The sequence below is a fragment of the Erpetoichthys calabaricus genome, chromosome 1 (assembly GCF_900747795.2).
Source record: "Erpetoichthys calabaricus chromosome 1, fErpCal1.3, whole genome shotgun sequence".
Lineage (NCBI taxonomy): Eukaryota > Metazoa > Chordata > Cladistia > Polypteriformes > Polypteridae > Erpetoichthys > Erpetoichthys calabaricus.
In genome coordinates, this window is record NC_041394.2 from 12,066,764 (window position 1) to 12,079,489 (window position 12,726).

The 12,726-nt window shown below is 42.7% G+C and overlaps 1 protein-coding gene across 1 annotated transcript in view; it reads right to left on the minus strand.

The window, feature by feature from the left end:
• strn4 (striatin, calmodulin binding protein 4) overlaps positions 1-12,726 on the minus strand; it is a 133,225-nt gene that overhangs the window by 103,560 nt on the left and 16,939 nt on the right. Inside the window, exon 2 of the mRNA XM_028792904.2 lies at positions 2,913-3,016. Coding sequence (XP_028648737.1) covers positions 2,913-3,016 — 104 coding nt within the window. The remainder of the gene's footprint in view (positions 1-2,912; positions 3,017-12,726) is intronic.

Consider the following 12,726-nt stretch of genomic DNA (forward strand, 5'->3'; position numbering starts at 1 on the left):
ATCAATGAAGGGGTCAGAGTCTTAAAGAGCAAGTCAGTTACAATGAATTCGGAATTAGGTAACTGGTTGGAGTTTGAGGCCCTGACTTAGTTGATCTTCTGTCGGCTCCCTCACTTCACATTTCATTTCTTTTTAGGTGTCATTTAAGGAAAGGAATGAAGCAACTCAAAGGAACCAATCTTAAAAAACAAGTCCATAAAAATGAAAGGAAAAGGAGTTAATTAGCAGCAAAAACAGGTCACTAATTAAGAAAAGGGTTAGAATGAAAACCTGCAGCCACGGTGGTCCTCCAGGACCGGACTTGGCGACCCCTGATCTATGCAAAGAAGGTGAAAACAAATCAAAAGCTGTTTCATGAAAAAAGGACAAAAAAAAATCCTACACAAACTTGCGGTCATTAGGTGTGCAGACCCCCTTTAATAATCAAGGACGTGGCAGAGTTCAGAATCCACCAATCACAATGTGTATCATCTCAAACAGTAGTTAGTAGACACCTGACATTAAAGTGGCTCTGATTGATTGAGCTGTTCCTGTAAGATTATTCAGATATCCTCCTGGCTACAGCCATGGTGTACAAAGAGCTTATAAAACATGAACGGGATGTCATCATGACAGGTATCAATCAGGACAGGGCTACAGAAAAGTATCCAAAGTATTAAACATCCCATGGAGCACGGTGAAGACAGTCATCAACAAGTGGAGAAAATATGTCTTACCAGCGACTCTACCACAATCAGCACGTCCCACCAAGACTGATGAGAAGACAAGAAGAAAACTGATCAGGGAGGCCACCAAGTAAAGTAGCTGCAGGATTTCTTGTCAAGTCCTGGTCATTCCCTACATGTGACAACAGTCAGTCGTGTTCTGCATATGTCTGGTTGTGGGCTAGGGTAGCGAGGTGAAAGCCTTTTCTCACAAAGAAGAACATCCAAGCCCGGCTAAACTTTGCACAAAGGTATCCCCCGTCTCCCACCACCATGTGCAAAAATGGATTAAGGTCCGATGAGACCGAGGTTGAACTATGCGGCCATACTTCCAAAAGGTATGTATGGTGCAAAAGTAACAACAGCACGTCATCAAAGGAACACCACATCCACCAAAGTGAAGCATGATGGAGGCAGCATCGTGCTGTGGGGCTGCTTGTCTTCAGCTGGAACAGGGGCTTTAGTCGAGGTGGATGGAATCACGAAGAGCTCCAAGTGTCAGTCGAGGTCCAAAACCTTCAAGCATCTGCTAGGACGCTGAAGATAAAGCATGACAACAACCCACAGCATACATCAAAATCAACAAAGCAGTGGCTTCATCAAAGGAGGGTCAATGTGCTGGAATGGCACAGACAGAGCCCACCCAGACCTGTGCACAAGGGATGCCCTCATCATTTGACAGTGGGCCAAAATCGCCAAGTGCGGGAATCAAATCAAAAGGGGCTTCAACTAAGTCTTAGTTTAGAGGAGGGGTGTCGAACTCCAGGCCTGGAGGGCCACAGTGGCTGTGGGTTTTCATTCTAACCATCTTCTTCATTAGTGACCAGTTTTCACTGCTAATTCACTTCTGTTCCCTTCATTTTAATAGCCTTGTCTTTAAGGATTCAGTCATCTGAATTTATTCCTTTCTTCATTAAATGACAGAAATGAGAAATGAAACGAGCTGACAGATGACCAGCTACATTGGGATTTCAGACTCCAACCAATCTCTTAATGAGAAGCCGATTCTTGCTGTTAATTTGGCTTGTTGTTGCTCTCATTCTGCCACAGCAGACATTTCCAAAATTGTTGATTTTTCTGAGAGATCAACCTTACTGAGACCATCACCCTTCTTTATTTTCAGATACTGTGTGATGTGGCAGCTTGTTTTGGGTCTCGTTATTGTTTGGCTGCTAATTAAGGAAAAAGAGACAACTAAGGGGGCGGAGTCAAGTTAATTACAATTAAGGCAAAAGAAGGCAATTAGCAGCAAAAACTGGTCACTAATGAAGAAGATGGTTAGAATGAAAACCCGCAGCCACTGTGGCCGTCCGGGATTGGAGCTCGACAGCCGTGGTTTAGAGGGTCTGCACACTAAAGGTTTCTGTAGGATTATTTTTCCACTAAACATTTTTCTGATTTGTTTTCACCTTCTTTGCATAGTTTGCAATTTTGCAATAAAGGTGGAATAAGTTCTGACAGGATTCATTTTTTATTACACATAATTTGTGATTTTGGCAGGGGAGTGTGGACCTTTTTCTATCCACTGTATCTAAGTAGCTTCTTCAACTTACCCCTCAAGCAAATGGATGGGTGGCTGAAACATCTTAATACATAATTCGCCAGTCTCCTCACTCACTCACTCACTCACTCACTCACTCACGTCCGTCCGAAGCCGAATGCGCAGTCGCCTTCTGTGCAGCTGCCCGAAAAACCTTACAAGACCGACATCGCGGCAGGTGGCGGATTTACGGCCACGAAAATTCAAAGAGAAAGGCGACTTCAACCGACATCCAACCCCAACATCGCGGGAGGCAGCGGATTTACGGCCGCAAAAATTTAAAGAGAAAGGCAACTTCGATTAAAGCTCTAGAGGCCTGAAAGGCGATTTTGACTACAGGTCAATGCCTAATTATGCATTCATTCAATACAACTATATCAGGTTTGTGGTGCTTATACTTATTATATATTATACTATTCCACTCGTGCCCGTTTCATCTTATGTTGTCGAAATGGGCTCTTTGTCTAGTAATCAATAAAAACAGGTTGCTACAGGGAGATGGCAGGCTTAATTTAATTTTGCAAAAAACCTAAGATGAAAGTTGTCCAGACGTAAAATTGTATTTGAAGAAATACCAGTTGGCAAGGTTGAGACTGATTGCAAACTTTCGAAAAACATGAGAATCGGGGCCTGCTTGCAGTATCCAAAACAAATATGGCGATGCTTACCTCTCTTGTTTAAGAGCATACTCCAACATCTTGATTCTCCGCACTAGATCTTGCTTCATGTTTTCTTGGCCTTTCCTCTCACCCTGCAGAAATGCAACCTGAGCCTGAAATAAACAAAACAAAAAAATTTGGACGTGAGTGTCATTTGTCTTTGCGCCTTAGGGAGCCAAGTTACCCGAACTATTCTCTAACATTTCAGTAATCATTTACCACTCTGATGATAATTGTTCTGATCAAAAAATAGGTCATTATGATAGCAACTGATGAGAAGAATTCATAATTAATTGAATGACGGTATTTGAGGGTTTCTCTAGAGCAGGGGTCTCAAACTCCGGTCCTGGACTGCTGCAGTGGCTGCAGGTTTTCATTCTAACCTTTTTCCTAATCACTGACCAGTTTTCGCTGCTAATTAACTCATTTTCCCTTCATTTTAATAGCCCTATTTATAAGGATTCAGTCCTCTGAATGTATTCCTTTCTTCATTAAATGAGAGCCAAACAGAAATGAGATGTGAAACAAGCCAACAGATGACCAGCTAAATTGGAATTTCAAAACTCCACCCAATTTTCACTCCAACCAGTCTCTTAATGAAAAGCTGAGTCTTGCTGTTAATTAAACTCGTTATTTAATTCCACAGCTTGTTGCTGCTCTCATTCTGCCACAGCAGACATTTCTAAAACTGTTGATTTTCTGTTTTTTCTAAGAACACCGTCAAAATGTTTTGGTGACCTGAGAGATCAACCTTACTGAGACATTCACCTTTCGTTCTTTTCAGATATTGTGTGACGGGCACACAGGTGAGCTGGTCATGTGGCAGCGTGTTTTGTGTCTCATTATTGTTTGGCTGCTAATTAAGGAAAAAGAGACAACTAAGGGATCTGAGTCAAGTTAATTAAAACTAAGGCAAAAGAAGTTAATTAGCAGCAAAAACATGTCACAAATGAAGAAGAAGGATAGAATGAAAACCTGCAGGCACTGCGGCCCTCCAGGACTGGAGTTTGACGGCTGTGCTCTAGAGCAGGAGTCTCAAACTCCGATCCTGGAGGGGCCCCAGTGGCTGCAGGTTTTCATTCCAAACTTTTCCTTAATTGGTGACCTGTTTGTGCTGCTAATTAACTCCTTTTCCTTTCATTTTTATCAACTTGTTTTTTAAGATTTGTTCCTGTGAATTGTTTCATTTCTTTCCTTAAATGGCACCCAAACAGAAATGAAATGTGAAGTGAGGGAGCCGATAGAAGATCAACTAAATCAGGGCCTCAAACTCCAACCAGTTGCTTAATTAGGCGCCGATTCTTGTTGTTAATTAAACCTGTTCTTTCATTCTCTGGCTTGCTGCTGTTCTCATTATGCAATAGCAGACATTTCTGAAATTGTTGATTTTCTCTTTTCTGGTAAAATGTTTTGTGGACCTGAGCTGATCAGCATTCCTGAGACCTTCTTCTTTCTTTATTTTCAGGTATTGTATGATGGACACCAGTTATTTTGGCTCATTTGGTATCTCATTATTGTTTGGCTGCTAATTAAGGAAAAAGAAACAATCAAGGGGTCTGAGTCTTCAAGAGCAAATCAAATAAAATGAATTCAAAAGAAGTGAGTTAGCAATAAAAACAGGTCACTAATTAAGAAAAGGGTTAGAATAAAAACCTGCAGCCACTGAGGCCTTCCAGGACTGGAGTATGAGACCTCTGCTCGAGTGCATCTCTCTCTCTCTTACATGATTTGGCTCAAAAACTAATCGGTACAGGCTGCGTGGTGGCGCAGTGGTAGCGCTGCTGTCTCGCAGTTAGGAGACCTGGGTTCGATTCCCGGGTCCTCCCAGCGTGGAGTTTGCATGCTTTCCCTGTGTCTGCTCCGGTTTCCTCCCACAGTCCAAAGACATGCAGATTAGGTGCATTGGTGATCCTAAATAGTCCACATTGTGGATATGTGTGTGTGTGTTTGTGTGTGTCGTGCGGTGCGATGGCGCTCTGCCCAGGGATTTGTTGCTGCCTAGCGCCCTGTGTTGGCGGGGATTGGCTCCCGTGACCCTGTGTTAGGATATAACGGGTTGGGCAATGACTGACTAATCAGTACATCGTCATCTCAGAACAGGCTTAAGTTTCGAGTTTGACATTTTTCTGTCCAGGTCTTTTATATCTAGGCCGTCCTCAAGAAACTGTGACACACACAGACAAAGAAGACACAAACCCATCATTGAGATATCAGAGAACCCTAAAAATGTTGAGATCTATTTAAAACCGGAAAGGACGAATCTAAAGCTTTAGCTCCTTCTCCTATAGACGATAGGTTATGGTGGGATGGAAAGAATGGATTAAAAACGATATCTAACATTAGAACAATGGCTGGCACTGCTGCTGTACAGTTCCAGCATGGTGGGTTCCAATCCCATGTCTGCTTACTGTCTGTGTGGAATCTGCATGTTCTCCCATGCAGGTTAGGCGAGTTGATGAAATTAAATCATTGCATTGTGAATGTGGTTGTGTGGCCCTGTGATGGACTTGCACCCAATGCACTGGATGACCCACTCTGACCCTGAACACTATTATGCGCATTTAAGAATGGATGGAAGCTTGGTTAAGAAGTGAGGTGATGATTAGTGAGCTGCAGGATGGTTACATGCCAAGAAAGACCACCACAGATGTGATGTTTGCTCTGAGAATGTTGATAAAGAAGTTTAGAGAAGCCCAGAAGGAGTTGCATTGTGTCTTTGTGGACCTGGAGAAAGCATATGACAGGGTGCCTCAAGAGGAGCTGTGGTATTGTATGAGGAAGTCGGGAGTGGCAGAGAAGTACGTAAGAGTTGTACAGGATATGTACGAGGGAAGTGTGACCATGGTGAAGTCTGCGGTAGGGGTGATGGTGGTGGGATTACATCAGTGAACGGCTCTGAGCCCTTTCTTATTTGCAATGGTGATGGACAGGTTGACAGACAAGATTAGACAGGAGTCCCCGTGGACTATGATGTTTGCTGATGACATTGTGATCTGTAGCGATAGTAGGGAGCAGGTTGAGGAGACCCTGGAGAGGTGGAGATTTGCTCTAGAGAGGAGAGGAATGAAGGTCAGTAGGAACAAGACAGAATACATGTGTATGAAAGAGAGGGAGGTCAGTGGAATGGTGAGGATGCAGGGAGTAGAGTTGGCGAAGGTGGATGAGTTTAAATACTTGGGATCAACACTACAGAGTAATGGGGATTGTGAAAGAGAAGTGAAAAAGAGAGTGCAGGCAGGGTGGAGTGGGTGGAGAAGAGTGTCAGGAGTAATTTGTGACAGATGGGTATCAGCAAGAGTGATGGGTAAGGTCTACAGGATGGTAGTGAGACCAGCTATGTTATATGGGCTGGAGACGGTGGCACTGACCAGAAAGCAGGAGACAGAGCTGAAGGTGGCAGAGTTAAAGATGATAAGATTTGCATTGGGTGTGACGAGGATGGATAGGATTAGAATTGAGGACATTAGAGGGTCAGCTCAGGTGGGACGGTTGGGAGACAAAGTCAGAGAAGCGACATTGCGTTGGTTTGGACATGTGCAGAGGAGAGATGCTGGGTATATTGGGAGAAGGATGCTAAGGAAAGAGGTGCCAGGTAAGAGGAGAAGAGGAAGGCCTAAGAGGAGGTTTATGGATGTGTTGAGAGAGGACATGCAGGTGATGGGGGTGACAGAACAAGATGACGAGGACAGAAAGATATGGAAGATGATCCACTGCGGCGACCCCTAATGGGAGCAGTCGAAAGAAGAAGAAGATGTATCTCTTAATGTATAAGACGATATATAGACAGACAGACAGATAGACTGACTGACTTAAGGCATAACATGAGCTACCACAGCTATGCTGGTGACACACAACTGTATTTATCAATAGCGCCTGATGACCCCGACTCTCTTGATTCACTGACACAATGTCTTACTTGTGTTTCTGAATGGATGAGTAGTAATTTTCTCTAATTAAATGCAAGCTTTCAGGCAAGGTGTAACCTGTCCAAGTGGGCTAGTTTCTTCCATTGGGTTTTCAATTCCATGTGAATCCGGTACATTGTGTTGTCTGGTATATCCATAGCAGTAGAGTGTTGTACCGTGTTAGCTGTAGATTGATACAGAAGAAAGTAGGGTGAAATGACACCTTTTATTGGCTAACTAAATAGATTACAAATGCAAGCTTTCGAGGCAGCTAAGGCCCCTTCACCAGGCAACCTTTCTCCTGTATCAATCTATGGCTAACACGGTACAACACTCTACTGCTCTCAAACTAAATAAAGAGAAAACAGAAATTTTAGTGATTGACAAAAATAGATATAATGAGGGTATTAAAAATAAATTTTATCCATTAGGATTAAAAGTCAAGGCAGAGGTAAAGAATTTAGGGGTAATTATTGACTCTGACCTGAATTTTAAAATCACATGTTAATCAGATTACTAGGACAGCATTTTTTCTAAGAAATATAACAAAAGTTAGACCCCTTATAACTTTGGAAGATGCTGAGATATGAGTTCACGCTTTTGTTTTTAGTCGGCTAGATGATTGTAACACACTCCTCTCAGGGCCACCCAAAAAAAGACATCAATCGATTGCAAATGAGCTGCAGAATGCAGCTGCCAGAATCTTAACTAAGAAAAGAAAATCCGAGCACATCACCCCAGTCCTGCTGTCACTACACTGGTTACCAGTGTCATTAAGAATTGACTTTAAAATACTGCTTAGGGTTTATAAAGCCTTAAATAATCTCACTCCATCGTATATATTTCAGAATGTCTTACACCTTACACTCCAAATCGTAACCTTAGATCTTCAAATGTGGGTCTACTTAGAATTCCAAAAGAAGTGGTGAAGCGGCCTTCTGCCGTCATACACCTAAAATCTGGAATAGCTGACCGATAGGAATTCGTCAGGCTAATACGGTGGAGCATTTTAAAACGCTGCTAACAACTCATTACTTTAACATGGCTTTCTCAGAGCTTCATTTTAGTTTAATCCTGATATTCTATATATACATTGAATTAACATTATCGTTCATGGTGGCTCCTCAATCCCTACTAACCCCTACTCTCTCTTCTGTTCTTTTTCCGGTTTTCTGTGGTGGTGATCTGCACCACCACCACCTAATCAAAGCACCGTAATGTCCCTACATTGATGGATTAAAAACCAAAGGTCCACATGATTGTCATCATCATCAATTTCTTTCACGTGAATCCTGAATACCATGAGGACTGATTGAGGTCATTTATGTCAGGTAGAATGCCTAGAGGGGATTGGGTGGTCTTGTGGCCTCGGAACCCCTGCAGATTTTATTTTTATTTTTTTGGTTTTTTCTGTGGGCGGCACGGTGGCGCAGTGGGTAGCGCTGCTGCCTCGCAGTTGGGAGATCTGGGGACCTGGGTTCGATTCCCGGGTCCTCCCTGCGTGGAGTTTGCATGTTCTCCCCGTGTCTGCGTGGGTTTCCTCCGGGCGCTCTGGTTTCCTCCCACATTCCAAAGACATGCAGGTTAGGTGGATTGGCGATTCTAAATTGGCCCTAGTGTGTGCTTGGTGTGTGGGTGTGTTTGTGTGTGTCCTGCGGTGGGTTGGCACCCTGCCCGGGATTGGTCCCTGCCTTGTGCCCTGTGTTGGCTGGGATTGGCTCCAGTAGACCCCCGTGACCCTGTGTTCGGATTCAGCGGGTTGGAAAATGGATGGATGGATGTTTTTTCTGTCCTCCCTGGCCATCGGACCTTACTTTTATTCTATGTTAATTAGTATTGCCTATTTTTATTTTTAATATTTTGTCTTTTTGTCCTTTTTCTTCATCCTGTAAGGCACTTTAAGCTATACCATCTGTATAATTCCTTAATAATAATTATTTATATTTATATAGCACTTTTCTCACTACTCAAAGCACTTAGCAATTGCAGGTTAAGGGCCTTGCTCAAGGGCCCAACAGAGCAGAGTCCCTATTGGCATTTACGTATGAAAATGTGCTATAGAAATAAATGTTGTTGTTGTAAAGCTGATTCTGGTGGTTATCAATTGCAAAGCAGGGATCAACTCTGAAAACAAATCTTTGCCACTAACATAGAGAGTACTAATAATAATTAAAAAAACTACCAGGACAAAGCAGACTGAGACAACTTTGAGATGCGATAGAAATCAAAAATCTGCACAAACTGATAGAAGGAAGACAGTGAATGGACCAGGAATCAAAGTTAGTGTTGTGGAGCTGCATAGCAGTCCTGTTAGCCACCCTACTGTGCCAAAATGTCACGATAGAATGACTCTTCAAGTATACAGCTTTAATGAGAAAACCTCTTCAGCTTTCGGCTGTTCCCGTTAGGGGTCACCACAGCGGATCATCTGTTTCCATCTCTTCCTGTCCTTGTCATCTTGCTCTGTCACAAACATCACCTGAACGTCCCCTCTCACCACATCCGTTAACCTCCTCTTAGGCCTTCCTATACAGTGCATCTGGAAAGTATTCACAGCGCATCACTTTTTCCACATTTTGTTATGTTACAGCCTTATTCCAAAATGGATTAAATTCATTTTTTTCCTCAGAATTCTACACACAACACCCCATAATGACAACGTGAAAATCTCAAGGATCTCAAGGATGATCAGGGGAAACAGGATGCACCTGAGCTCAATTTTGAGCTTCATGGCAAAGGCTGTGAATACTTATGTACATGTGCTTTCTCAATTTTTTTATTTTTAAATAAATCTGCAAAAACCTCAAGCTGCAAAGAGGAATGGGCGAAACTGGCCAAGGATAGGTGTGCCAAGCTTGTGGCATCATATTCAACAAGACTTGAGGCTGGAATTGCTGCCAAAGGCGCATCGACAAAGTATTGAGCAAAGGCTGTGAATACTTATGTACATGGGATTTGTCAGTTTTTTTATTTTTAATAAATTTGCAAAAACCTCAAGTAAACTTTTTTCACGTTGTCATTATGGGGTGTTGTGTGTAGAATTCTGAGGAAAAAAATTAATTTAATCCTTTGTGGAATAAGGCTGTAACATAACAAAATGTGGAAAAAGTGATGCGCTGTGAATATTTTCCGGATGCACTGTATATAGAAATCTCGTTATTACGAAGTACATTCAGCAGATACTTTCATTATAACGAAGTGCCCAAAAGACCTTGAAATGCCTGAATGAATCACCCACAGAGCAGTTAGTTCTGTGGCCGCAGCTCAGTTGTGCACAACGATCCCCAAACAGAAACAATGGAATTTTTTTTTCTTTCTTCGAACTTTCCCCGTACTGATTTTTTTTTTTTTTGTCCTTTTTGTGTCCTGCGGATTTCAGTGATATCTTTTGCTTATTGCTCGTCAACAATTAAAAAATATCCACTGGCATTTAACTCATTGTCACCCTCCTATAGAAACAGCAGACACAAAAAAAAGATAATTCATATTAGAAAAAAACTTTACATTTTTGCAGCTCTCGACTGCAGAAAAAAAAAAAAAAGATGTTGCCAGTGAATTCAGAATTTCGCCCATCGACGCTGTCAAATTTCTTGAAAGACCGAGCCAAAAAAAACAAAACAAATCTCGGGTTGCAAACGTATGTGAACTGCTGCATTTGAAGACGTCGAAAAATCCGTTTTTACAGTATGTGGTTCAGTGACGCTCGTTCAAGAAACATTCCTATTAATGCGGCACTCTTTCAAGAAAATGTGAGGTTTGTAAACTCTCTTGGGACCTCCCCTAACTGGACGACACGCCGAAGAGCGTCGCGAAGTCCGATCTCCGCCTCTATGGAAGACTGTTTATCTGTTGCCGGGGCAACAGCTATCTCAAAGATATTCTGCGTCTCTCCGCCAAAGCAAACAAAAAAGATATTGACGGGTGATGCAGCCGGACTGCTGTGTCTGTGTATAGCAGAGTGGCAGATCCCAATACAATAAATAAGTGTGCCGTTCCTGTTTCAAGCTGAATAAAGTTGGCTTTCCTAAAGTACTGAGACTCAGCCTCGTGTTTTGGGGTGCAAGACAGGGACTTATAGCGCGACCCTGATCTTTTATGATTTGCTTCTGTGTCACTTCACTGCAGAGCTATGAGCCTGTTTTTGCCCTGCCCCGGCAAATGGACAAACAAATCTTCCACAGACACTGCAATTGCGTTTCGGGAAAGTGTATTATCGCAAGGAAATGCTGAGAAAAATTCTCGTCAGAATAACTTGTAGGCAGGAGGAGATTAAAATGAACGCAAAAGAAGCTATTGAAATGAATGCAAACGCCTGGGCGCAAGTTAAAGAAAGCACTATAGTAACAAATACACAATCTCGTTATAACGAAAATATTATTTAGGTCCCTGGGAGTTCATTATAATGGAATTTGACCTGTATATATAAATAATCCTCTTTAATAAAATCCCTGTGTGCGTCCAGGTGTCCATGTGTATGTGTCTTCTGGTGAAGTGCGCATGCGCGGGGCACGATGCGATGTGTGATATTACTGTCAGAGCAAGTTACAGACGTTTTACGGAAATACAAACCAGTATTACTGCGAGAGGAAATTAAAGGTACACAATACAGTGACGCATATTACAGCCACATACAAGCCAGTAGTATTGTCAGAGAAAATTAAAGGCATATTACCGACGCGCACGCCTGTATTACCGCCAGAGAAAATTAAAGGTATATTACGGACGTACAAGCCAGCGGACGTACAGGACAGTATTACTGTCACAGAAAATTAAAGACACACAATACACGGAGGCAGCCCACAAAGAACGGTCAGCTCAGCAAGTAAACATCAACAAAAGAAAGGCTGAAAGACAAAGAAAAATACAACCAACAAAAAGAATGAGGTCAATGTCCCTTGCCATTTAATATAGACTGTTCCTACTAATGTTTATGCACTACTGTTCTAGCGCCCATTATTGTACTGGGCTTAATGACTAGTTTATATATATATATATATTGACAGATAGGGGCGCTCTCGCTCCCTTGGACCCTCGGACAATACGCCAGACACCAGATAAAAGTCCAAAATGAATGTACTATAATAATAAATGTGCACAAAGCACCCTCCACTCCACAATACTCAATTAAACAATACACAATAAACAATCCTCCACTCCCAGACGCTTAGCCACCCTGCCTCCCAACTCAGCTCGTCAGTCCTTTATAGTCCATGACCCGGAAGTGCTTCTGAGCCCTCGGTCCATGTGATTATCCAGCACTTCCGGGTCAGGTAAAAACTTCTCTTTTTCTTCCGCCCGGAAGTATATCATTTCTTCCATTCCCGTGACTTGAAAATACTTCTGGGCTATACGGAAAGTATAAATCCCCAGGGCCTCCCTGCAGCAACTCCTGGCGGCCCCCATGGTATCCACCAGGGCTGTGCATTATAACTCCACTGTCCATGACTCCCTGCTGGCATTCGGGGCACCTCCATGCTGCAAGGAGGGCTCCATCTGGCGGCCTGGGGGTATTTGCCGGGATGAATGGCCGGCCATATCTCACTATATATATATATATATATATATATATATTAAAAATACCAGCGGCCCCAGCACTGACCCCAGCTGGACACCATTCAATTCTGAAGAGGTTCTTCACACCATCACCCTCTGCTTCCTGTGTCTGAGCCAATTCTGCACCCATCTAAAAACATCACCCTGAACTGCCACTTCTTTTAGTTGGATGCCCACCCTCTCACGTGGCACCTTATCAAATGCTTTCTTATCATGCATCTAAAAATAAAAGCTTTGAGATTCCTCAACTTCACCTTTCTCTCCATATCCTCCATCTTGACTATCATTTGTTTTTATGCCTAAGACTGGGCTGACACCCCTCATTCAGAACAGTCTCTGTTACGTCAGGCAGTATCCGGTTACAC